The 27,066-nt window shown below is 37.6% G+C and overlaps 1 protein-coding gene across 1 annotated transcript in view; it reads right to left on the bottom strand.

Annotated features, from left to right (window-relative positions):
• Positions 1-27,066, bottom strand: part of side-VIII (sidestep VIII) — a 930,757-nt gene that overhangs the window by 345,721 nt on the left and 557,970 nt on the right. Inside the window, 1 exon segment of the mRNA XM_067772586.1 lies at positions 25,362-25,475. Coding sequence (XP_067628687.1) covers positions 25,362-25,475 — 114 coding nt within the window.

Here is a 27,066-nt window from a genome sequence, read left to right as displayed (position 1 = left end):
AAGAGCACGCCCACTTTATAAAAAAAAATTTTTTTAAATCAAATTTTAACAAAAAATTGAATATCTTTACAGTATATAAGTAAATTATGTCAACATTCAACTCCAAAAATGATCTGGTGCAACAAAGTACAAAAATAAAAGAAAATTTCAAAAAGGGCGTGGCTACGCCCTTTTTCATTTAATACGTCTAGAATACTTTTAATGCCATAAGTCGAACAAAAATTTACCAATCCTTGTGAAATTTGGTATGGGCGTAGACTCTATGACGCTAACTGTTTTTTGTGAAAATGGGCGAACTCGGTTGAAGCCGCGTCCAGTTTTTATACACAGTCGACCGTCTTTCCGCTCGGCCGTTAACACGATAACTTGAGCAAAAATCGATATATCTTTACTAAACTTAGTTCACATACTTATCTGAACTCACTTTATCTTGGTATAAAAAATTGCCGAAATCCAACTATGACCACGCCCACTTTTTCGATATCGAAAAATACGAAAAATGAAAAAAATGCCATAATTCTATACCAAATATGAAAAAAGGGATGAAGCGAGGTAATTGGATTGGTTTATTGACGCAAAATGTAACTTTAGAAAAAACTTTGTAAAATGAGTGTGACAACTACCATATTAAGTAGAAGAAAATGAAAAAGTTTTGCAGGGCGAAATCAAAAGCCGTTGGAATCTTGGCAGGAATACTGTTCGTGGTATTACATATATAAAAAATTAGCGGTATCCGATAGATGATGTGCTGGGTCACACTGGACCACATTTTGGTCGATATCTCGAAACGCCTTCACATATACAACTACAACACTCCCTTTTAAAACCCTCATTTATACCTTTAATTTGATACCCATATCGTACAAACACATTATAGAGTCACCCCTGGTCCACCTTTATGCGATATCTCGAAAAGGCGTCCACCTATATAACTAAGGCCCACTTCCTTTTAAATAATCATTAACACCTTTCATTTGATACCCATATCGTACACACGCATTCTAGAGTCACACCTGATCCACCTATATGGCGATATCCCGAGATGGCGTCCACCTACAGAACTATGGCCCACTCCTTTTTAAAATACTCTTTAATACCTTCCATTTGATACCCATGTCATACAAACACATTCCAGGTTTACCCTAGGTTCATTTTCTACATTGTGATTTTCCCTTATTTTGTCTCCAAAGCTCTCAGCTGGGTATCTAATGTTCGGCTACACCCGAACTTAGCCTTCCTTACTTGTTATATTATCACTTGCTCCGGTCTATAACACGACGTAGCTGAAAGCAGAGCGTAAGAAATGCTATGACTTTTTCATGCTACGGCTCTGCTCAATCTTCTGTTATTGTTCAGAGCCGGTGCAGTTCTAAAACATATAGCGTGTAACCATTTTCAACCGATCGTAATCAAGAACATTCATACTCTTGAAAAAACGTTCTACCTGATTACGTATCTGCGATTCCAAAGGGCTCTTATATCGACAATTAAGATGGATGGCTTGCGCAAGGGTGACCGAATGGCGGACGATGCGATACACGTGTATACCAATGTCTCTAAAGTAATGGAAGGAGTAGAGTCTGCGGTATTCTGCATAGTTCCAGATATAAACAAATCTGACAAGCTGTCACATCACTATAGTGATTTTCATGCGGAAATAGAAACCGTCACGCAAACCGTAGAAATACTGCAGGAATTTTTAAATTGACAACCAAGCAGCAATTATGGCTTCAATCAATCACTGGAAATATTCGATATTGGGAAGAAATATGTATATAGTTTGGGTCCATGTGCATATGAGAATAGATGGAAATGAAGGCGTTCCAAACAGATTAGGTGAGATTAAAGAAAACAAGAGCTGCACATGATCGACAAAGCAGAGAGAGCGTGGAACACAGCGCAGGGCTAAAAAGTGTCGAAGATCATGTGCAGGTCTTACAAACTTAGATTAACATAGTTACTTTTTTCATTAAAAAGAGCATGCTTTAGGCTGGTGATGGATATTCTGACTTGACACTGCCTTTTGGCGCCACATCTTTTGAATTGGGACTTGACAGTGATAACAGATCTAGGAAGAGCGATTTGGAAGATGAAATGATCGCACACGTTCTGTGATATCTGGAGTAGAACAGTTATCAGATCAAGATCGGCAAGTAGCATACGTTCTGAAAAGCTTCTAGTAATTGCCAAGAGGACGGAATTATTTCATTATTTCATAACATAGGTCCTGGTTACTAATAGAGTATTATAATTTACTCGTTGGGCGAATATCTGGTAATGCTGTGGTGAGGTCCTCACCGACCAGAAAGTTCAACCCTACCCATGCTTTCCTTAGTGTCTTTAGTTCAGTACTAAAGAAGTCATAACAAAGCTATAACAAATAAATCTGTTTATTGATTTTATCTTAACTTATAGGGCAACATATTGGAGAATAATCTTACTGAAGGAATCATCGTAGCCAATCAGAGCTTGGTGCTGCAAAACGTGAGTCGCGCACGCGCCGGCATCTACACTTGTGTAGGCAGCAATCCAGAAGGAGATGGCGAAAGCAATCCAGTTCATTTGGATATAAGATGTGAGTACTTGCATATAAATATTTGTTAAAATTTTTTATTATCCAATCTAATTTGTATCAATATTTTTCGCTCACCTAAATTAAATCACAAATATTTTTAAAAATCACAACTGATAAGCAGCCCCACCCTCACGCAAAAATTTATTTGTTTTATCTTCCTGAAGAATATTAGCGCTGACACACACATGATCAAATCGTTTGTCTGCGGAAGGCAGATAGTATTTATGCTTCTCTTAGGCTTAAGAAATGTTTTTTCCTAGCCATTCACTGTTTGCCACTCAGGTTTGGTAGGCTTTTCTTTGGATAGAAAACAAACAAATTGCCTGTCATTTCTTATGCCTGGCGAAGAGAAATTGCAAAGAAATGCAAATGCAGCACAACAAGTAGATAAGTGGCTAGCCGGGCGACAATCTTTCTAGATTCAGAAGTTTGCATAGTATGCTTTTGTATGTTTGTACAGACACATATACATACATATGTACTCTAACACTCGATCACAAATTCCAACTTTTTCTGCACCGGAGACGTCATTATGAAATTCCTATGTAAAATCACCCCCTGATTCCGAAAATCAAGGATATTTTTAATTCTATGGTAACGGGTTTGAGATATTTACAAATTGCCATTTTTTTCAAAAAAACAAAAAAATTAGGTCCACTTTTGTCCACGAATTGAGCAATTCCGAAACGGTTTGAAGCTTTTAAAAGGTAATAAAATTTGCTATAAACTGCGCATACAATACTTTTTGCTAGGCCCTGCAGATTCAAAGATAACGAACAATCATTACGGATTTTTTAATTTTTTTTTTTTTTTTGTAAAGATATAAAAACAATTGTACTTTGCGAGGAAGGATCTCGAGTATGTGTTAGTAATCGTATATCAGTTAGTTAGCAGGTAGATTTTCGAAGGATTATTAGATACAAAAAACTGTTAGTGTCGTTTTCTCAAATCAAGGTACACATTTCAAGCAAGAGCATATTTTTAAGGCAGGTAGTGTTCTCTTTGTAGAACTAGGGAACCTTTTTGTTTAGGTAGGCTTGAATTTTTACTTGACCTAAGTATAAATAATAGTACATGCGCCTTGTTCCTTCGTAATATCTGCAAGGCTCCCCGGATACTGTTCAGTTTATAATTGCAGTTTATAAGCCGCCATTTACTTAAAAATATAATATGAATAAAAGGGGGCGAGAGTTTGAGTATACAAATGATCCAGATATGTTCTGTTTCATCTGCGGTCAATTTATCGTTAAAAGGATGCAACGTGTGGTTTCAAATCCTTTGAAAGTTACATACTATAAGTATTGGAATTGAGCCTAAAAACCATGGACACCGAATACTGGGTGCACCACATGTCGAGCCGAATTGATTTTTTCGGAAACCGGAACAAAAAAGCGCATTGTAAAAATTAGGAATTTGCTCCCATTTAATGCATAGCTGACTAATTTCTGAAACAATCTATGTAGGCGACATATGAAATTTGTTAACCAAATGAAGTGGAGGGAACCAACTTGCCATTCAGTGGACTGCTATATTTGTACTACAAAAATACTTGGGGTTGGAAAGTCAAGAAAAGTAACCTGTGCGAGCTTATCTACAGTGTCATTATCAATACTCAATTCAACGGAAGCTACATTGCCAGAATCAAATTTAACTTTAATTTCGGCTCCAGTTTCATTGTCAACAGCAGTATCTGATTACGCGGAATCATGTCGTATTGGATTTCGAACGGAACACGAAAGAAACTCTTTGTCAAAAGCACAACTCAATGATTGGATAGGTGATTTAGAATTGTCAAAGGAAAAGGCGTCAATAAAACAATCCAATTACCTTACCATGTTTCATCCCTTTTTTCGTATTTGGTATAAAATTATGGCATTTTTTTTCATTTTTCGTAATTTTCGATATCGAAAAAGTGGGCGTGGTCATAGTCGGATTTCGTTCATTTTTCATACCAAGATAAAGTGAGTTCAAGTAAGCACGTGAACTAAGTTCATTAAAGATATGCCGATTTTTGCTCAAGTTATCGTGTTAACGGCCATGCGGAAGGACAGACGGACGACTGTGTATAAAAACTTGGCGTGGCATCAACCGATTGCGCCCATTTTCACAGAAAACAGTTAGCGTTATAAAATCTATGTCCATACCAAATTTCAAAAGGATTGGTTAGTTTTTGTTCGAATTATGGCGTTAAAAGTATCCTAGACAAATTAAATAAAAAAGGGCGGAGCCACGCCCATTTTCAAATTTTCTTTTATTTTTGCATTTTGTTTCACCATATCATTACTGGAGTTGAATGTTGACATAATTTACTTATATACTGTAAAGATATTCAATTTTTTGTTAAAATTTGAGTTAAAACAAATTTTTTTTTTAAAATTGGGCGTGGTCGTTCTCCGATTTTGCTAATATTTATTAAGCATACATATAGTAATAGGAGTAACGGTCCTGCCAAATTTCATCATGATATCTTCAACGACTGCCAAATTACAGCTTGCAAAACTTTTAAATTACCTTCTTGTAAAAGTGGGCGGTGCCACGCCCGTTGTCCAAAATTTTACTAATTTTCTATTCTGCGGCATAAGTTCAACTCACCTACCAAAATTCATCGCTTTATTCTTCTTTGGTAATGAATAATCGAACTTTTTCGGTTTTTCGAAATTTTCGATATCGAAAAAGTGGGCGTAGTTATAGTCCGATTTCGTTCATTTTAAACAGCAATCTGAGATGAGTGCTCAGGAACCTACACACCAAATTTCATCAAGATACCTCAAAATTTACTCAAGTTATCATGTTAAAGGACAGACGGACGGACGGATGGACATGGCTCAATCAAATTTTTGTTCGATCCTTATGATTTTGATATATGGAAGTCTATATCTATCTCTATTCCTTTATACCTGTACAACCAACCGTTATCCAATCAAAGTTAATATACTCTGAGAGCTCTGCTGAACGGAGTATAAAAACACTCAACTGAGTGAAACATTAACTGATTTTCGCCTTCTTAGCAAGTAATAATAATGAACATAAATTAATAATTGATAAAAAAAGTAGAACGGTAACTCACTCTAAGGTAATACAATCTTTGCAGATATTGCACATATGCTTTTTACACATATACTTTTGGCAAAATTCACATTTAGTTTTAACTTTTATGTCCTTTGAACGGGCACACACAGAACACCTCATCCTTTTTTGATTGTTTTCCGAAACTGAGTTAGTATGAGACATGGAAACATTTAATAACCCTTTCCAATTTTTGGATAAAGATGGCAATTTCGATCTCGACTATTGAACACTTTTCTACGCGGTTACTCGCGGGGTGGAACAGAAACCCCACCCGAAATTTAGACGCTCCGTTTAGCTAAACGGTAAAACTGAAACTAATCAGCATGAACCTACTAATAAAGTGCATAAATATACTCAGCTATTAGAAAAATTGCGGTCCTGGTACAACCGGAAAAAAATTTACGACAGTAATTAATAGTGAAAGACAAAAACTCGACTGCTGATTAATCGCTGGTGTCGATGCTGCAGAATGTTGTACGGCTGCAATTGCTTTCTTCGGAGTTGTACAAAAATGTTTTACTATTTTCAGCAGCAGTCCACAACGATGGGACATTCTCAGATGGGCGGGATAACCTAGAAGGTCGCATGTGGTCATAATAAACTATTCCCGAGATGGTCGGGCTTGATACCGGAACGTACCGTGTCTGCATCCGGCAAAGGACTATCTACTCGATAACACTCTCCAAGGCATTCGGGGAGTGTCCTTATCGCTACAACAATAACAGCAACAACATGGGACATCCTCAAAAAAAAAAAAAAAAATGTACCGAGCTTTCTTCACTAGAACTGAGGCAATCATGACCATTCCCAAACCATGTTCCAGGATTAACTCAAGCACTAAACGCATCACTTAAGCTAAATTTGACTGCACAAGCATACGGAGATATTACATCAAAAAGTCCGAATATATCTTGCTGTCCTCAATTTTGTCCAAAATACTGACAACCATTAATGAAAGAAACGTCGTACTCCAAGCTAAAGACGCCAACTTAGATGTTGAGGTCCGACATCTAGATGCCTTATTAGCTGATTTGTAGTTGATCAGGAACCAGTGGGAAACAATTTTAAACGAATGCAAAACAGTTGCTATTCAATTGAACATCTCGCCAAAGTTTCCGGACATTCGAAAGAGAAAATCCAAAAGACGTTTTGCAGATAATGGAGGTGAGATTATTACGGATAATCCAGAGTCAGTTTTTAAAAACAATATATTCTTGGTGATTCTTGATTCGGTAATCACTGGCATTACTGAGCGATTTGCACCTATGAGAAATTTGAACGAGACGTTTTCCTTTTTGAGGCAATTTGAAGACATGGATGAAACTACGGTTCGGGAGAGCGCTGCAAAATTTTTCGAAAAATACAAGTCGGACGTTTCTCAAAGCTTAGAATGCGAAAAATTCACTTGAAACATATTTACGAAGCAAATTTTGATAAAGGTCTGTCACCATTGGAATTGCTAAATGCCACCTATGCTCAAAATCTGAATACAATTTTCCCCAACATTGATGTTGCTTACGTATGTTTTGCTCTATACCTGTCACTATAGCTAGTGCAGAACGTTCTCTCAGCGTCCTTGCAAGAATCAAGAAATTTCATAAATCCTGTTCATCTCAAGAGCGAGTTTCACTTGCCACGCTTTGCGTTGAATCCGTTTTGGCAAGACAGTTAAATTTTGATATTATTATAAAAATTTTGCAGGGAAAACAGTAAGCAAAGCCACTCTTTGATATCCGAACTTTCTATATTGAAACACTAAAATTTATAATCATCATTAAATTTATTCGAAATATATTAAAATGTTACCAAATAACTAGAAAAGATTATTTGAAACAATATGTGGCTGTTAAAAGAGATTTTTATTTCTACGTTAAAATAAAATAGTATAAATAGTAAATATTCTGTGTTAGTTTTATTGTCAGCTCTTAGTCCAAAAATCATTTAGTTGATGTGGCAAAAAGTTTTTTTTGATGTAATCCATCAATAATGATTCATGAGTGAGATGTCATTAATTCAAGTGAATCAAATGTATTAGTGGATTTTTTATAGGGGGCCCGTAAAGTGTTTAGTCCCGGGCCCGGTTTTCTGTCTACGGCCCTGATCATCATTACTCACATATACACAGGCATATGGCTATGCGAGAGGCTATAAACTACATATACACACGCGACGCGTATAACTGGTAACCAAGTAGAAAATTCTAGCAGAAGAAACACCTAGAAGTATGCGAACGAGACAGCAGAGAGTGTAAAACGAGCGAAAGCTGAGTAGGCAGTAATCAGTTTGATTTAAGCACGCTATTGGTTGTGAAGTGAAGTGTTATTGTACTTTCAAAGTAGTCTAATAAAGACCATTTTTGCATTATTGAATATTGGAGTTATTTATTCAACAGTTTAGCGATTCGAACGTTAGCAGAAGATTTGGAATAAGCGGAATTTCCCGAAATTCGTCGTGTCAGAAAAGGAATTGTTGAATAAATTCCGAAGACTTCGAATACAACTTGGACATGGTAAAGTGGAGTGAATTGAAGATCCATCTTTTGACGGCTCTGTTTCTTTCCAAGTGTTTAAGATTCAGTTTGAGAAGACCGCAGCAGTGAACAACTGGAGTGCTGAAGATAAAGTTGCTGCACTATATGTGGCATTGAAAAGATCTGCTGCTGAAATCCTACAGACTATTCCCGAGGGAGAGCGGAACAACTACGAAACATTTATGAGCGCTCTAGAGAGGCGATACGGAAGCGCACAAAGAAAGCAGGTATACCAAATAGAGTTGCAAAACCGCTACCAAAAAGCTAATGGGACTTTGCAGGAGTTTGCGTCAGATGTCGAAAGGCTTGCACATTTGGCGAATGCCGACGGACCCGTGGAATACACCGAAAGGGTAAAAATTCAGAGCTTTATAAATGGCATACGGGACGTCGAAACGAAGCGAGACACACGCGCAACCCCAAAGCCAACATTTGCAGAAACGGCATCACATACATTGGCTCAGGAAGCTGCCTCACTATTGAGTAAACCAGCATACAAAGCTCATCGTGTGGAAGTGGAAAGGCCAGATTGGGTAGACACAATTTTGGAAGCCCTGAAGGGATCACAACAGAAAAATGCCGGAATTATGAAATGTTTCTTGTGCGGCAACCCGGGTCACATTGCACGACATTGCAGCACCGGTTCCAATAGTTTCAACAATGTGGGTGGCCGTAAGCGCAGAGCTGAAGGATATGAGCAAATCTCCAAGTCCACTCAATCGTTAAACTAAAGCGAGTCAGCCGCAAGGGGCTGGCTCCCTCAATTAAATGCCCCATAATCTCTATCTCGCAAATTGGAAGAATGTCAAACAATCTTACTGTCGAATGACATGTGGATGGAAAGGAACGTTTACTGACTGTAGATACGGGCGCATCTCATTCCATCATTCGATCAGATTTAGTCAACAAGAACATAAGACCATTGCTTGGAGCAACATTAAGTACAGCCACGGGAGAGGACACCCAGGTAAGTGGAGAAGTAGCATGTGAAGTAGCAATTGGGAACGTCACGGTACTACACAATTTTATAGTAGCAGAGATTGTTGATGAAAGCATAATTGGAGTGGACTCCTTAATCGACCAAAGCATCAAGATCGACATGCAAAGCAAGACGATGCGATATAAGAACATGGATGTGCCACTTACTTTCGGCTACGAGAAAGCTACAGCAGTAAACGAGTGCTGGTGGAAGAAAGTCAGCAAATACCAGCAAAATCAGAAGCAGTCATCTGGGCAAAGGTTGATGGCGATAGTGGAACAAACTAATTGTGGGTTGTCGACGCAGCAAACAGATCAGCACCGAACGTACTTGTAGGAAGAACCCTTGCTATGACAAAACAAGATGGACGTATTCAGGTAAGAGTACTCAATGAGTTGAAGTCACCACTCAAACTGACAATAGGAGCTATATTGGGAAGAAGCCAAGAGGCTGAAGTAGTTATTAACTGTGAACAGATCCAGGAACACGTCTCAGCTAGCAAGACTGATCTTTCAAATGACATTACGGAATGGACGGAGGGGCTCGAGGAAGATTATCAGAGTAAGGCAAAGCAACTGCTCCTAAAGTACGCAAACATATTTGACCAAGATGGTTCCAAACCAGGCCGCACCAATGTTGTGAAATATCAAATTGCCACTGCAGACGCGAGGCCCATAGGTCAAGCTCCTCGTAGGGTTCCACTGACGAAACGTGAAGTTTGTGAGTCAATCGTACAAGAAATGAGCGACAGCGGCATCGTCGAACCATCAGCTAGTCCATGGAGCTCACCGGTGGTACTTGTGAAGAAGAAGGATGGGAAAATGAGGTTTTGCGTGGACTACCGCATGTTGAACGACGTCACGAAAATGGATAGCTACCCATTGCCAAGAATTGATGACACTCTGGACTCGCTCTCTGGTACGAAATGGTTTTCCACACTGAACTTGAAAAGTGGCTACTGGCAAGTGGAAGTGAAGGAGGAAGACAAAGAGAAAACAGCCTTCAGCGTCGGAGATGGTCTTTGGTAATTTATAGTGATGCCTTTCGGACTTTGTAATGCACCAGCTACTTTATCAGGTATTGAAAGGACTACATTGGAAAACATGCTTGGTGTACGTAGACGATATCATCGTATTGGGCAAGAACTTTGATAAACATCTTAAAAACTTTGTGGAAGTTTTCCAGAGAATAGCTGGCGCTGGTCTGAAACTAAGTCCCAAAAAGTGTGCGCTTTTTAAAAAGGAAGTCAATTATTTGGGTCACAAGGTAACGACAGAGGGCATCTGCACTGCGAACGAAAAGATAGAAGCTGTAAAGGATTGGCCAGACCACAGAACCTACATGAATTGAGAAGTTTCCTTGAGCTTACAAGAAAAATAAAGCTTTTGAATAGAAGAAAGAGCAAGAAGTGGCTTTCCAAACATTGAAAGAGCGTTTGTGCACTGCCCCAATTATGGCAGAAGGAGCAAGAAGTGGCTTTCCAAACATTGCAAGAGCGTTTGTGCACTGCCCCAATGATGGCATATCCGATTCCAGGAGCAACATTTATTCTAGATACCGATGCGAGTGGATATGCTATAGGAGGCGTTTTATCACAACTGGTCGATGGACAGGAGAAGGTAGTTGCATATTACAGCCGTTCGATTGGAAAACCAGAGAGGAACTATTGCGTTACACGGAGGGAGCTGTTGGCATTGGTAGAGTGCATTAAACATTTTCACAAGTACCTCTATGGGCAGCGATTACGCGTCAGAACAGATCACGCAGCGTTGGAATGGCAGTTCCGTATTTCATATGGTCAATTGGCACGGTGTATCGAGCGACTACAAAGCTATGACTTTTCCGTTGAGCATCGAAAAGGTAATACCCATGGAAATGCTGATGCAATGTCACGAAGACCATGTAGTTTGGAATGCAAGCACTGTTCAAAGGCCGAGGCTAAAGAGGACATTATAGATGCCCGGCTAATGACTATAACATGTACGGATGAATGGGACAAGTAACAACTAAAGAGGTGTCAGCTAGAAGATGCAGATCTGTCACATGTTATGCAAGGGCTCGAATGAACCGAAAGACCAAACAGAGAGGAGATGTCAGCAGAGAGTCCCATTGCGAAGTCATATTGGGCACAGTGGAATAGTGTAGAATTGATATCCGGTTGCTTGCGTCGAGTATGGGAGAGTGAGGATGGTCCATGCAAGAAGAAACTGATAGTCGTTCTCAGTCGTGCTCAACGAGCTGCATAATGTCATCTTGGAATCACGAAGACGCTAAGCAGAGATTCTATTGGGTTTGTAGCCGTCAATCGGTCACCGAGTCGATTGCCAACTGCGAGGTTTGCAGCAGAGCCAAAGGGCCCAAAACTCGAAATAATGGCCAGATGAAGCAATATATTTCAGGTGCACCATTTGAAAGGATCGCCATGGATGTCGCAATTCCATTTCCTACTAGCAACCGCGGAAACAAATACGTACTGGTGCTTATGGATTATTTCAGTAAATGGCCAGAGGTATACCCAATCCCAAACAGTAGCTGAAGTGGTTACAAACGATTGGGTTGCAAGGAATGGTGTACCAGTGGAGTTACATTTTGACCAAGGCAGGAATTTCGAATCAGCACTCGAAAAACACGGACAACTGCATTGCATCCTCAGTCCGATGGTGATATCTGCCTGAAAAATAGTGAGGTAACATCCCATTGGCAACTTTCCCTGGAATTTCTTGATTTTATTCCTGGTGCAAGCGATCGCTCCAATGTGAGTTTTAATTTTCGCGAAGCTGACTTTGTATCCCTAAACTCGCAATTTTCCAAGTTGGATTGGGAGTAAAGTTTTAGCTCAAAAAGTGTTGGTGGGTGCTAAGATGCCTTTCTGTATAGCGCGCATGACATATTTTCTCATAACCTTTATTTACTTCCAGCGCGTATACATAAACTCCCATGACATACAATAAATTTAAAAAGGCTAAAAAATCTTAGGAATAAACATTTTAAATTGTATAAGGCGTGCAAAGATAGCTTTCATAAAGGTAAATATACTTAATGTATGACAAACTTCAATACGCTAGATAAATTTTTATATAAGCAGTATATTACTCGATATGAAGATGAGTTGAAAGTAAACCCAAAAGCTTTTTGGACTTATATACGCTCCAAAAAAGGTTGCTCAAATATTCCTACTTGTATGTCGTTTCTTGATAAAGCCTCAGATTGCTTATTGGATTCTCTTTTCGCTGATTACTTCAAATCAAATTTTTTAACTGACACTAGCTCCACGTGTACCTATAATTGCGCTGATATTGCCCAAATGGTCGTCTTTGGATCTTTGTTCATTACTGAATTAGATGTAATTAAAGGCATCACCGTTCTACAATCTTCTTTAAAAAGTGACATTGATGGTCTGTCCTCATTTATTTTAAAGAAATGCAGTTCGTCTCTCTATATTCCATTAAACTATATTTTCAATCTTTCCCTATCAAGTGGTGAGTTTATTGACAAATGGAAAATAGCTTCCATTTTCCCAATATTTAAGTCAGTCAATAAAAATGATGTGACAACGTATGGACCCATCTCTAAACTGTCTACTTGCTCGAAACTCTTTGACAAAGTCATTAAAGAAAAACTTGCCTTTGCAATAAAGGGCACCATTGATGAATACCAACATGGTTTTCTCAGTGGGCGCTCCACTGTTATGAACCTTGCCTCATTCTCCCAATTTTGCGTCAGTGCATTCAAGAATGGTAAATCAAGTAGACGTTGTTTACACCGATTTCGCAAAAGCGTTTGACACTGTTTCTCATAATATATTATTGCGTAAGCTAGAATTGATGGGTTTCTGTTCTAAATTTTTGTGCTGGATTAGATCATATCTCTCTAATAGAATTTCTTTTGTAGAAATTGAGAATGTCAAGACTTATTCCTTTGAAGCCACTTCTGGCCTTCCACAAGGAAGTTTTCTTGGACCGATTCTCCTTCTTTTTTTATTAGTGATATAGGTACCTGTTTCAGGAACTCACATTATCTGCTTTACGCAGATGATTTGAAAGTTTTCAAAACCATTGCGAGTGTGTCTGACGTAATTCTTTTACAAAATGATCTCAATAATTTAACTAATTGGAGCATTAAAAACAACCTACGACTGAATATAAAGAAGTGCTTTCATATGACATTTTCATAGCCTTTCTACCGTAAGCGAATTTGTTGATCTTGGTGTAATGTTCGATTCGGGCTTTACTTTTGCTAATCACATCAGCTACGTCTTGCCCAAGGCATATTCGAATCTGGCCTTCATACGGCACTATGGCAAAGATTTTACAGATCCATACACAAGAAAAACATTATATAATTCATTGGTGCGTTCAAAACTGGAATATGCCTCTATTATTTGGAATCCAATTTATTCTGTTCATTCACTAAGACTAGAAATAGTACAGAAGAGTTTCGTTCGATTTGCTCTTAAACCCCTTAATTTTTCTGATCCTATACCTTCGTATAGTGTTCGACGCGCCCTCATAAGCATGAAGTCACATGTGTCTAGACGGTCTAGCCAATCCCTCATGTTTATTTATGATTTAGTTTGTGGATTGATTGACTGCCCGGAAATTCTGGGGAAAATTACCTTCAATGTTCCGTGCAGAACGCTTCGTACGCAATATCCATTTCACGTCAAAGTAATCAGAGCCAACTATTTTAATTATGACCCTATTTCAAGGGCTCTCGCAGAGTTTAATAAGATTTTCTCTACTCTTGATCTAGACTTCACACTCCCGAGATCATGTTTTGGTACTAAAGCTGAATCATATTATACTTAATCTTCATACATATTTTGGAATATATTTCTTTGTAAACAATAATTTAGAATTGCTAGTCTGTAAGATTTACGTAATCATAGACGTAATAAAGCAAATTGAATTGAATTGAATTGAATTTCTTAAAGTTCAGCCGATAGTTGCCAGCTCCCCTTTTTCCGTCAACAAATGTTGATATATTAGTGAACGAGACATCTGAATCAGGCTCAGTATTCCTCCAATCCCAGAGGGTTCTGTCGCAAAATTTTTTGAGGTAGTTTTGATCTCCTGGTTAAAGTCACAAGCACAGTTTTTTAGGACTTATAGATAGCCATTTGCTATCACACCATCTTTCTATGATTCGCAGGGCTTGTTGTATGCGACTGGATATTGTTTTCTCGTGTATCCCTGCTATATAGAATACAAGTCATCGGCATACTTGTGTTTCTAACTTATTGGATTTCAATAACTGAAGAAGGTCATCCATGACTAAGACTTAGTTTACATATAACGAGATTAACTTCATTTCCGTACTTTACTCCTAATCGTTACTAATATAGCTAGATTTCCGATAAAAAATGTTCTCTTCATTAATCGGTAATTATGAACAAGCTTTGTATATTCGGATTTTTTTTTTTGCATAGAAAAAGTTCCACCTCAAGGGTGTAACCTCTAATTAGAATAAAAGGGAAACGTATAAATTTCACAGAAAATAATCTAGTTCCCAAGGGTGTCCCATATGTAAACGCGCAGATTATCTACTAACGCTTTATTGTAGATTAAATATTGTGTAAGCGTGGTCTAAGGTCCACAGGAGAGGAGAGAGTACACCCATTGAGTGCATTTCCTAGTAGCCGCAATTGACTCGGTTGTTCCTCCTAGCTCAGAAGTGATTTTTCTTCTCTTTAGCATGAATAGCACTCAGCAATCAAAATTGTGTTCCCATTAACAAACCAAATTTGTTTTTAAACTTAAATTATGACGGTCTTCTTGAAAATGAGTGCACAGAAGTGGTTTTAAATTTTAAACTTGAGAGGTCTACACTTGCAGTTATAATAAAAATATAGTGGGCGCTGTCCTGGCTTCGAACCTACACGCCACGGATTCTTGTAGCTTGCTCTACATACTGAGCTATCACACTTATTTCTGATAGACAAATTGATGCCTATACAGAGGGAGTTTGTTGGGTTTGTCTTCTCTAATGTGCTGATCGAAAATTCTCTCCAAAGCTGAGCTGAGGCTAATTGCGCGACAAGACGAGGGCAGTTGCTCGGGTTTCCCGGGACTAAGATATATATTTTTTTGCAAATAACTTACGAACGGCTTTATGCATAAACGTTTAACAAAAACAAAACTATAGGACTAGACTACTAGACCGAGCAGAACGCCGTTTGAAATTGTCTTAAAGAAATTTAAAAATTATGGTGCACATATTTCAAAGCAATTTCGATGCTTAAAACGCAAAAAACGTTTAATATGAAATAATGATTTCACTGAATTATTTTAAATTTTGTTCTAGAACCTCTGAATATTTGAAAAAATTTCGGGATCTCGGGATTAACAGACCTAATAAACACCTATGGAAATGGTACCTATAAGAGAAAAGAGTAAACTAGCCAAACCATTGTTCTTAAAAACAATTATTAAAACACTTTTGTACCTGCCGACAACTTCGGCAAAGTGACCGAATTCTTGAGAAATATGGCTTTGTTAACAGAAATTTATGGCTGTTGAATAACGGGCATACGGCATTGCGACCATCTTCGACTTCAATCCGACACGAAAAACTACTGTGCGCCGGCTTCCGTTTCAGTTGCCATATTCACCACTTATTCTACCGCACGGTAAGAATGGGGTGGTGAATTAATATATGACGGAAGTATGTTGATCCTGTACAGGGATGGATTTATGCTGAAAAGGAGCGTTGTTGGGCATATTCTGTCAGAAGCTTTGTGACACGCGAAAATGAAGTATACGGTAGAAAAGATGCTATTGGCCATTATAACTGTTTGGGAATTTATTAGTCACTCAAATTAGGTGACTCAGCTCAGCCAGCGTCATATCGAGGGATGTGTGGAATAGCTTCTCCTCGCTACTTAAAATTTTCGACACAAAATCTGAGATGCAGGGCATAAGGATATCTTAGTTCTTAGAGGAGACGGTGACATCAACTGCTGGCTTGTATCGAGGACTTTATGTCTGGCTGTTAGCAGAGGAGGGCAAATATTAGCAGTTTCGATACGTCACTATGCAGCTAGTAATAAATGCTGGACAACAACAGCAAGACCAGCAGATGAATAAACAAGTAAGGAAGGTTAAGTTCGGGTGTATCCGAACATTACATACTCAGTTGAGAGCTATGGTGAAAACATAAGGGAAAATAACCATGTAGGAAAATGAACTGAGGATAACATTGGAATGTGTTTGTGTGACATGTGTATCAAATGAAAGGCATTAAAGAGTGTTTTATGAGGGAGTGGGCCATAGTTCTATAGGTGGACGCCATTTAGGGTTATAGCCATTAAGGTGGATCAGGGTTGACTCTAGAATGCGTTTGTACGTTATGGGTATCAATCGAAAGGTGCTAATGAGTATTTTAAAAGGCGTGGGTTTAGTTTTATAGGTGGACGCCTTTTCGAGATATCGCCATAAAGGTGGATCAGGGTTGACTCTGGAATTTGTTTGTACGATATGGGTATCAAATTAATGGTGTTAATGAGTCTTTTAAAAAAGGAGTGATTCTTAGTTCCATAGCTGGACGCCGTTTCGAGATATCGCCATAAAGGTGGACCAGGGGTGATTCTAGAATGCGTTTGTACAATATGGGTATCAAACGAAAGGTGCTAATGAGTATTTTAAAAGGGCGTGGGGCTTAGTTCTATAGGTGGTCGCCTTTTCGAGATTTAGCCATAAAGGTGGGCCAGGGGTGACTCTAGAATATGTTTGTACGATATGGGTATCAAATGAAAGGTGTTAATGAGGGTTTTAAATGGGAGTGGTTTTAGTTGTATATGTGAAGGCGTTTTCCAGATATCGACTAAAATGTGGACCAGAGTGACCCAGAACATCATCTGTTGGATACCGCTAACTCATTTTTATATGTTATACCACGAACAGTATTCCTACCAAGATTTCAAGGGTTTTTTATTTCGCCCTGCAGAACTTTTTCATTTTCTTCTACTTAATATGGTAGGTGTCACACCCATTTTAGAAATTTTTTTCTAAAGTTATATTTTGCGTCAATAAACCAATCCAATTACCATGTTTCATCCATTTTTTCATATTTGGTATAGAATTATGGCATTTTTTCATTTTTCGTAATTTTCGATATCGAAAAAGTGGGCGTGGTCATAGTCCGATTTCGGTCATTTTTTATACCAAGATAAAGTGAGTTGAGATAAATATGTGAACTAAGTTTAGTAAAGATATATCGATTTTTTCTCAAGTTATCCCGTTAGCGGCTGAGCGGAAGGACAGACGGTCGACTGTGTATAAAAACTGGGCGTGGCTTTAACCAATTTCGCCCATTTTCACAGAAAAGAGTTATCGTTACAGAGTCTATGCTCCTACCAAATTTCACAAGGATTGGTAAATTTTTGTTCGACTTATGGCATGAAAAGTATTCTAGACGAATTAAATGAAAAAGGGCGGAGCCACGCCCATTTTGAAATTTTCTTTTATTTTTGTATTTTGTTACGCCATGTTATTACTAGAGTTGAATGTTGACATAATTTACTTATATACTGTAAAGATATTTAATTTTTTGTTAAAATTTTACTTAAAAAATTTTTTTTTTAAGTGGTCGTGGTCGTTCTCCGATTTTGCTAATTTTTATTAAGTATATATACAGTACTAAGTGTAACGTTCCTGCCAAATTTCATCATGATATCTTCAACGACTGCCAAATTACAGCTTGCAAAACTTTGTAATTACCTTCTTTTAAAAGTGGGCGGTGCGACGCCCATTGTCCAAAAATTTACTGATTTTCTATTCTGCTTCATAAGGTCAACCCACCTACCAAGTTTCACCGCTTTATCCGTCTTTGGTAATGAATTATCGCACTTTTTCTGTTTTTCGAAATTTTTGATATCGAAAAAGTGGGCGTGGTTATGGTCCGATATCGTTCATTTTAAATAGCGATCTGAGAGGAGTGCTCAGGAACCTACATGCCAAATTTCATCAAGATACCCCAAAATTTACTCAAGTTATCGTGTTAACGGACGGACGGACGGACATGACTCAATCAAATTTTTTTTCGATCCTGATTATTTTGATATATGGAAGTCTATATCTATCTCGTTTCCTTTATACCTGTACAACCAACCGTTATCCAATCAAAGTTAATATTCTCTGTGAGCTCTGCTCAACTGAGTATAAAAGCAACACATACATGTACACTGCAATATATAGCGCACACATACATAGAAGGAAACAGAAAATATGAAATGCAGAGATATGCACAGCAATAAGTGCTGCATATACAAACATATGTACAGAGGTAACAATGAATATGAGATAGAAAAACGAGCAATAAATAAGAAAATACCGGAGAGGGTTATTTACGGAAAGTCTAGACCCTGTGTGAAATAGGCGCACGAGAGAACTGAGAACAAAAAGCAGTTTGATTTTAACACGCTTTAAGTGAAGTGCGCATGTACTTAAAATTGTGAAGATCAATTGTCAAAGTAGTTCTGTTCATAAGAGCCATTTTACATACAGACAATTTGCGTTTATTTATTCGGAGGTTCAGTGAATCTAACTATAATAGAAGGTACAGAGTTGTCGAGAATTCTTAAAATTTGCAACAATATTTACAAGATATTTCTTGAATGTAAGCAAACAATCTTATTGATCAATGACTTAACCACTATGCGACTACGATAATAATACTCTGACAGTGTTTTAGTGTAACAGTTTCGGAGAGCAATTACACGAACCCACCCCGAACGCCTTGGGAAGTGTTATTGATGTTGATGGTCCTTTGGCGGATGCAGATCCGGTACGTTCCGGTACCAAGCCCGACCATTTCGGGAACGATTGGTTATGACCAAATGTACATGTGTTAAAGGGAATTTCTGTGAATATGAATATATCTATATATATAAAAATCAAATTCTGTGGGTGTGTGTGTGTTCCCTATGGAAATGTATTTCCCACGCTTCAATCATCACCAAATTTTGGCTATAGGTTCCTTCGATCAAGGTGTTTTTTTTTATTTTTATTTTATTTATTTATTATTTAAAGTCGACGACAAACTATGGTCGACTGCATAATATAAAAGATATATAAATATACAACTCAAAAGATAAAATTTAAGATATATCGAGATTTCAACAATGTTATATTACAAACAAAGAAATATTAATGAACATTACTATTTAATTTCAGAATATAATAATAATAAGAAATATGAGTAGAAATAAGATCTTATGCCGAAATCTTATACTGGCGGAATGCATCAGATTCCGCTCAGCATGATTTCGGAATGCAGTGGATTCCAATCTCCTTTTGGAATGCAACAAGATTCCAATCAGCATGTCATGGGAATCCGGCAGTGCTAAGAGTAGTGTAATGAGGATACGCCATCACAAGGCATAAAAAAGTAACATGGCCTGTGTAGTTGGAATGCACCGGATTCCAATCAGCTCGATGCCTGACCCATAAGATTATACTGCCGGAATGCATACGGTTCCGGTCAATGACTCATGAAAAAGCATGTTTTTACGTTGCTGGAATGCACCAGATTCCAATCAACACAGTACTGTCTTGTTCCTTCTTAATGATACATGTTGATAAATGTTCCTCCATCCTTAAGCGAGATAGTTCCTGTTTTTTATCGAAGGAATAAAATGCCGGCAAATTAAATTAGCTTGTATCTCTTAAATTAGATAGGCAAGTATTGCATTACGTATAGTGGCAAAAGTACATTCAAGACTGATGCAGCTATACAAGTCATTGTAGTGCGCGCACCAGATAAGAAGAGGATTATTTTTAGCAAAGTTTCGTCGACAAAGGGGTAAACAGAAAGGAACGTAGTGTCTGGATACTCTAGGGGGAACCGCAAAAAACAAGCGGCTGAGGAGGTCCGCGGAATCAATTTCTCCAATAATGAGCTTATGGATGAACAATACGCCCAAGTCGGCCTGAAGAAGATCCAAGGAACTCAAATCGGTAGGACAGTAAGTGTAACAAAGTTTTACATCATCCGCATACATTATAGTATGGGAATATAATATTGTCTGTGGCAAGTCATTAATGAAAAGGGCAAAGAGCAAAGGGCCTAGATGACTTCCCTGGGGTACGCCGGAGGAAACTCCGAACGATTCCGACAGATTGCACTTGAACAGGACTTTTTGGGTCCGGTTAGCCACATTAATAGGTGAAATGGAAAGCCCAGTAAATCAAGCTTATGAATAAGCAACTCATGGTTGACGGTATCAAATGCTTTGCTGAAGTCCGTGTAGATGACATCCGTTTGCTTGTTCGCTAAAAATCCTTCCATAACTATAGAGGTGAATACAAGCAAATTTGTAGTGGTTGACCTTTGATGAATAAAACCGTGTTGGCATGCAGATAAAAGACTAGAACATTGATATTGCAGTTGACTGGTGACAATCTGTTCAAAGACTTTAGGAATGACTGAAAGTTTACCAATACCACTGTAGTTTTCAACTTTTTACCTACTACCAGACTGTTTCCAAAGTGCCGGGAATGACGCAGATCCCAGAGATAGCTCAAATAATTTTAAAATAGGCTTATACATGTTTTCGGCGCAGTACCTAAGCACGCAACTAGGAACACCGCCCGGTCCCGGAGAAAAGTTGGGCTTCAAAGATTGAAGACTCTGAAGAACAATATTACCATCAATAGCAGGATTCCTAATGTAATTCGAGCTATCTAAGTGATAGGGATATTGACCGGAATGAAAACCACTGGATGAATACGTGGACTTAAAGAACTCAGAAAATAGTTCAGCAACGTCGTCATCAGTGCAAGCTTTTTTACCTCCAAAGGTTAATGAGGAAGGATACCCAGAAGTTTTCCGCTTTGAATTTACGAAACTGTAAAACTTTTTTGGATTTCTAAAAAATTGGGCTTTACAACAACACAAGTAATTTTTATAACAAAGCTGATTAAGACGGTGAATTTTAGAACGAGCTATTAGATATTTAGAGAGGTCTGCAGATGCTCCAGATTTCTTGAACCTCTTATAAAGCCTAGATTTAATGTTATTAAGTCTGATAAGTTGCCTTGAAAACCAAGGGGGCTTAGTCGAACATAGGGTATAGCGAGTAGGAATGCAGGTATCAAAGAAGCGTACTGTAAAATATAGAGATAGCCGAATCGACATCAGTGCAAGCATAGAGATCCGACCAATCATGGGAAGCCAACAGATCATTGAGCATAATGAAATTCGCTTTGTAGAAGCATCTAGATCGGGGACGAGACTGTACTTTAATCCTACGGGGTAGGCTCATATCAAGTGATATCTTTAGCGTAGGGTGAAGAGGGTCTTCTGGAAGGGATAAAGGTGGTATTCGCGTAAGGGCAGTACCCACCGAGCCATCCACAAATACAAAATCCAGCATTTTATTTCCACTATTTGGAACATTGTTAATCTGTAAAAGAGATGAGTCTAACAAGCAATTGAGAAACTCTTGTTGAGCAGTGGGAGTTAAAAAGTTTGAATCACTTATATTAACCCAACTAACTGTTGGCAAGTTAAAGTCACCAACAATAACAAGTCGATCGTTATCTCCCAACTGCGAATGCAAATCACAGATGGCCGAGCTATGACTAGCATAAACATCCATATTCGAACGAGGTGGTATATATGAACAGCAAACAATTACGCTATAGCTACCGAATGAAAGCCTAACTGCTATGAATTCGATATGAGAGATATTGTCCAGCGAAATCAACTCAGACGATAGGTTAGATTCAACAGCAATAAGGACACCTCCCGCTCTAGAGATGCGATCACGCCGATAAACAGCATATTTATTTGAAAAAACCTCAGAATTGTAATTATCAGGCTTTAGCCAGGTCTCCGTAATAGCTACAACTTGTGCAGAAAAGTTGAAAGAATTAAGGAAGAATGGAACAAGTTTTGATCGTAAACCACGAACATTTTGGTAATTAATGAGAAGACGGGACAGATCAGCAATTACCTTTGTGTTGTTATTACTGTGTTCGTCATACCGTTTCAGGTTCGGCCCTCGCCTTTCTCGTGAACAAGTGAACCACAGTATGCTTGGCCCAAAAAGAGGAATCAAGTACCTTATCGAAATATTCATCTGAAAGGGATATTTTAAATGAGGAGAAGTCTCTCTCATATTTAAACTTAAATTTATACACATTGATGTTACTAGTGGGTGCAACACCAAGTTTAGAGCAAACGTAATGAGCAATGTCATTTTCGGTAAGCGAGGCGTGTAATCGGGACACAAATACAGCCCTACGAGGTGGCACGGCAGTCACCTGCAAAGGAGTAGCGGGTAGCGCACCAGAGAGCTGGGAAGGTGCGGCCGTTATAGCGTTGGTTATCGAGCCCGTACTATTTTTTTCAGGTACACTTGTATCGCTAGATACAATTTCAGAATTAAGAATTTTAAATTAAATTATTTTTTTTTCAATTTCACGGTGCGCCACTGGGTGGTGCGAAAATTTTGTATGTCAGTAAAAGTTACTCATACGCCATGTAAGTACTTAAGTGCAGAACTTTTGTTTGGTCATAGCATTTAATTCAAAAAAGTTAAAGCGATTGCATTGAGTGATTTAAAAGTTTTTATTAAATTTAAGCATTCCATTGTAAAAATAGCTATCTATATGGGATGATAGACAAAAATTGTGCAGCTAAAATATTTGGATTAAGTTATGAGATTTTGAGTATGAATTGTGTGTGACAAAATAATACTTTAAAAATAAAACAAAGAATGACAAATTAGAAGAATTAAGGATCTAAGAAAAAGAAGGAGAGAGGTAGAGGGTGTAAAAAAAGAAAAGGTAGAGATAAGGAAATTATAATGGGTAAGAATGAGAAAAATTGGATGAAAAACTTTGAAGGAGATGAATAAAATCTTTACTAATTTCTGACTTTGAGTAACAGGAAGGAGTGTGTTAAAATACATCTTCTTTTTTAGATTAGTATCTGCTCAACCCGAGCAATGCCGGGTACCTTGCTATTGATAAATAAATATTGATACCGCTACTGATAAATTTTTTTTTTTCTTAATTATTTTTTTGCTGTTTGGCTCAGCTCCATCATCATCATTATCGCTATAACTTCCCACACTTCAATGACTGTTATTGTATCCGTCATATAATTACTTTCTTGTTTTTTTCATGCCATCTCAATCAGCTCATTGTAATGCTGTGGTGCACTAACAAATGTTTACCGGCTCTTACTCCTCATCTTTATCATGTCTTAAGTAGTACATGCGCATCTTTTACCAATTCATCTAATTATTCAATTTTTTTTTCAGCTGTGCTACTTTCGAGCCACCCTCTTTTTTGCCAAGCAAACAAATTAGCAACTGGATCGCTCATATATTTGTGCGCTCTTCATTGTACAACATATATATGTCTCTCTGTTTGTCGATTTTGTCGCACTCGTCATTTTCACTCTATTCATGCTTCATATGGCTTAATAGCATATTTTTTTATATTTCTTCTGTATATCTAGGATTTCTTTGCTCTTCGTTTGTTGTCATGCCACTTTACTTAAGTCAAGTGCGTATTCTTGTGGTGGCATTTTGACATTAGCTTTTTCATAATATTTCATTTTTCCACCCCACAAGATTTCCCGCATACGTCGCAATGTCGTATCATTAGCGTAATTTCACTCCTTTCATATATTTTGTTAATTTTTTTTCTCCTTTGTTGTATTATTATTGTGTATACCCTTGCTCTGAAATCGTGCTTTCTTCACGATTTCAGCTTAGTAGGTATTACAATCATTTGTGTGCGTGTGCGCATGTGTATGAGTGTATGTGTGTGTGTTGGCATGAATGTGGGATTATAATGACAGCTGGCGGCAATCAACATAATGATGAGTGAATGCCCGCATAAATTATTTTCTTCATATTGTTCTTCTACGTAGATTTATATAAGAAATTCTTAGATTTCTTTGACTTCATTCTAACTTGTTTTCTGAAATATTGTTTTTTTTTTTTTTTTTTGTTAAGTACTATTTATAAATGCTTTTCCAGCTAAGAAAACAACATTTGAAACACTGTTTTCATAAATAAAGGGGCAACATCGAGTCACCACCACAGCACATATTACTGATGAAGCTTTCAGTCTAATTAATTGCAGCTGTTAAGTGTGAAAAAGATGACCAGATGTACAAGGTTCGTTTCTTCTTCCTCTGGGTATGATGATAATAGATTAATTGCTGACTTTGGTCGGCTTATTAGAAATATTCGGTTATGCACAACTCAGTTTTAATTAAACACAACCATTATATATAAAAAGAATCAATCACAAAGAATCACGAATGTCTGAAGATCACACAAATCTAATTGGCACTCTTAAATATACAGACGGGAGCTACATTAAGCCGTCTAAAAAGAGACATAACCTCTTACTTAAAACTCACTTTCAGGAATGTATAGGTAGCTAGCAACAAAGCTCACCACTGTCAATGTTCAATTGACACATTCAAATATCCAAGACTGGGAGGGGTCTATCCCTGTATGTTAAGCAGGGAATAAACCATATATCCTCAGCCTTATTCAATTCATAATAATAAGTGATAAGGCATCTCTACTGCTCGTCTACATTGTTAACAGGTGTTAAGTTAGTACTGATACCAAAGACACGAAGATTCGAGCAACTGTCCTCGTTAATTAGCCTAAGTTATTTTCTCCTGAAGGATATAGAGACAATTTTGAATCAGCACATAAGGGGAGTCAACCAAAACAGATTCCCTTGCGTAGGAATCAATTTGTCTATCAGTGAGAAAATTCCATATATACGGCTATACAAAGCTTCACGGAAGGAGTTGAACTTGGTTTAAAAATATAGCCCTTTGCACTTTTTTGACGTGTCAGCAATAATTGACAAGGATACGAAACACAATGATCGTTCGCTGGGCGCTTTCCATGCCGAAGAGATGTAAAATCAGTACGGAACTGGCAGAAACAACTCAGTCAGTTGATGCCACTAGGAAATTCCCTCAAGGGAATGCACTTTCTCTTCTCCCAAATTTCAATCGCAAGATTATGGAGATGGAGTTCTTATCAGGAGGAGTAAAACGGAAAAATTTCAGGTTGTTGTCCGATCCCTACTTTTGATTAATTTGTGTGCAAAAAATCACCTTCCCCACTAGACAGAGTTACCATAGACTTAAATGCTGATAAAATGTTATTCCATTAATATTAAAAAATTATAAAAAGGGTTTATACACGATCTATTGCTTACCTCCAACCGCAACACAAGTTATATTGATAACGGCACCTTCGTTGTAAGGACCCAATTTATAGTCTTTTATCGTCGCACCTTTACTATCCAAAATTATTATTGATTCCGGCGGAGCTAGAAAGAAATAAAAACAATATTTGTGATTTACTTTGAATATTTTAACTTAACAAGTAAGGACGGGACTATCTTCGCTTTAAATATACCCGCTCACCAAATTTTATCAACATATCTAAAAAATCCGTTCAAACAGACAGACAGACTTGGTTAAATCAAATCAGACTGTCCTGATCAATTCGGTATACATATTGGTGGGTCTACCTCTTCTCTTTTAAGAAGCTGCAACTATGAGATTCGTAAAAAACTTAATATATCATTTTATTTCCATAAAAGGTATACAAATTTTTAAATCAGTATCGACGTTTAGTTAATTTTTTGTTTTTTTTTTTTTTTAAGGCAGAGACGTTTCTCTCCAAATTGCCGTGCAAAAAACTGTCAATTCCGTAAAAGCTAACTAAGAGCTGACTATTTTACGATGTACCGTAACTTCACAAAAAAGGCGTGTGTAACAATTATCCGTGAAGTTCGATGTGTAAACAAACAGATGTACGTCTGGAAGCTAATTTTTGTTAATTTAGCTAGTGCCCACATGGGGGTTGGGGTTAAATCACAACATTAGTTGCTTTACCAGAAACAAATATTTACGGCCTTTTTGATTACAGTTTTTCGGCTTTTTTATCGGGGCCAAATGATATCGACAAGATTCGAGAACTCGATTTGTTATTAGCTTGTCATTGTCATTGTCAGTTCCTTCTTATTGGTTTCTTAACGCGTTCCTATCAAAGAGTTATATGTGTGCCATCGATTTTATACTGAAGTTTTGAAGCTGTCTGTTTTATAATGAACCGATGGGTTGACATTAAAAATCGACAATATGCCGATAACTAATTGATAAATTCGATAAATCTTCGTTAACATGCTGATAACAAATTGCTATTACAAATTGGTTACACTTCGATAGCAAATCTATAATTTTCCGAAATCATAACAAACGAATAGTTTATCGTATTAAAACCGATTTACTTAAATTAAATTAAGTTTACTTTAATTAACTCTAATTTTATTTTACCTAGCGGCCGTGGTGTAATGGTAGCGTGCTCCGCCTACCACACAGAAGATCCTGGGTTCACGCCGCGGGAAAAGCAACAACAAAAATTTTAGAAACAAGTTTTTTTCAATTAGAAGAAAACTTTTCTAAGCGGGGTCGCGCTTGGGTAGTGTTTGGCAAACACTACGATTGAATTTCTGCCATGAAAAGTTCTCAGTGAAAACTCATCTGCCTCGCAGATGCCGTTTGGGGTCGGCATAAAACAAGTAGGTCCGGTCCCGTCAATTTGTAGGAAAAATTAAATGAGCACAACGCAAATTGGAAGATAAGCTCGGCCTAAAATTTCTTCGGAGGTTATCGCGCCCTATATTTATTTTATTTATTTATTTTATTTCATTTTATTTTATTTTATTTTATTTTATTTATTTTACTTACTTAAAATTTTCTCCTTTGAGGGTTTACATTATATATCGGTTATAAACAACAAGATACTTAATGCTATTTAATTCTATTAACTAGTTAAATTGGTTTGGTTATACAGCTATTGGTGAGATTTTCTATAAATAACTACATATGTATCAGGTTTTTAAATTTATATAA

This window comes from Eurosta solidaginis, chromosome 3 (assembly GCF_040869045.1).
Source record: "Eurosta solidaginis isolate ZX-2024a chromosome 3, ASM4086904v1, whole genome shotgun sequence".
NCBI classification, from domain to species: Eukaryota; Metazoa; Arthropoda; class Insecta; order Diptera; family Tephritidae; genus Eurosta; species Eurosta solidaginis.
This window is presented reverse-complemented; position numbering and strand designations above follow the sequence as displayed.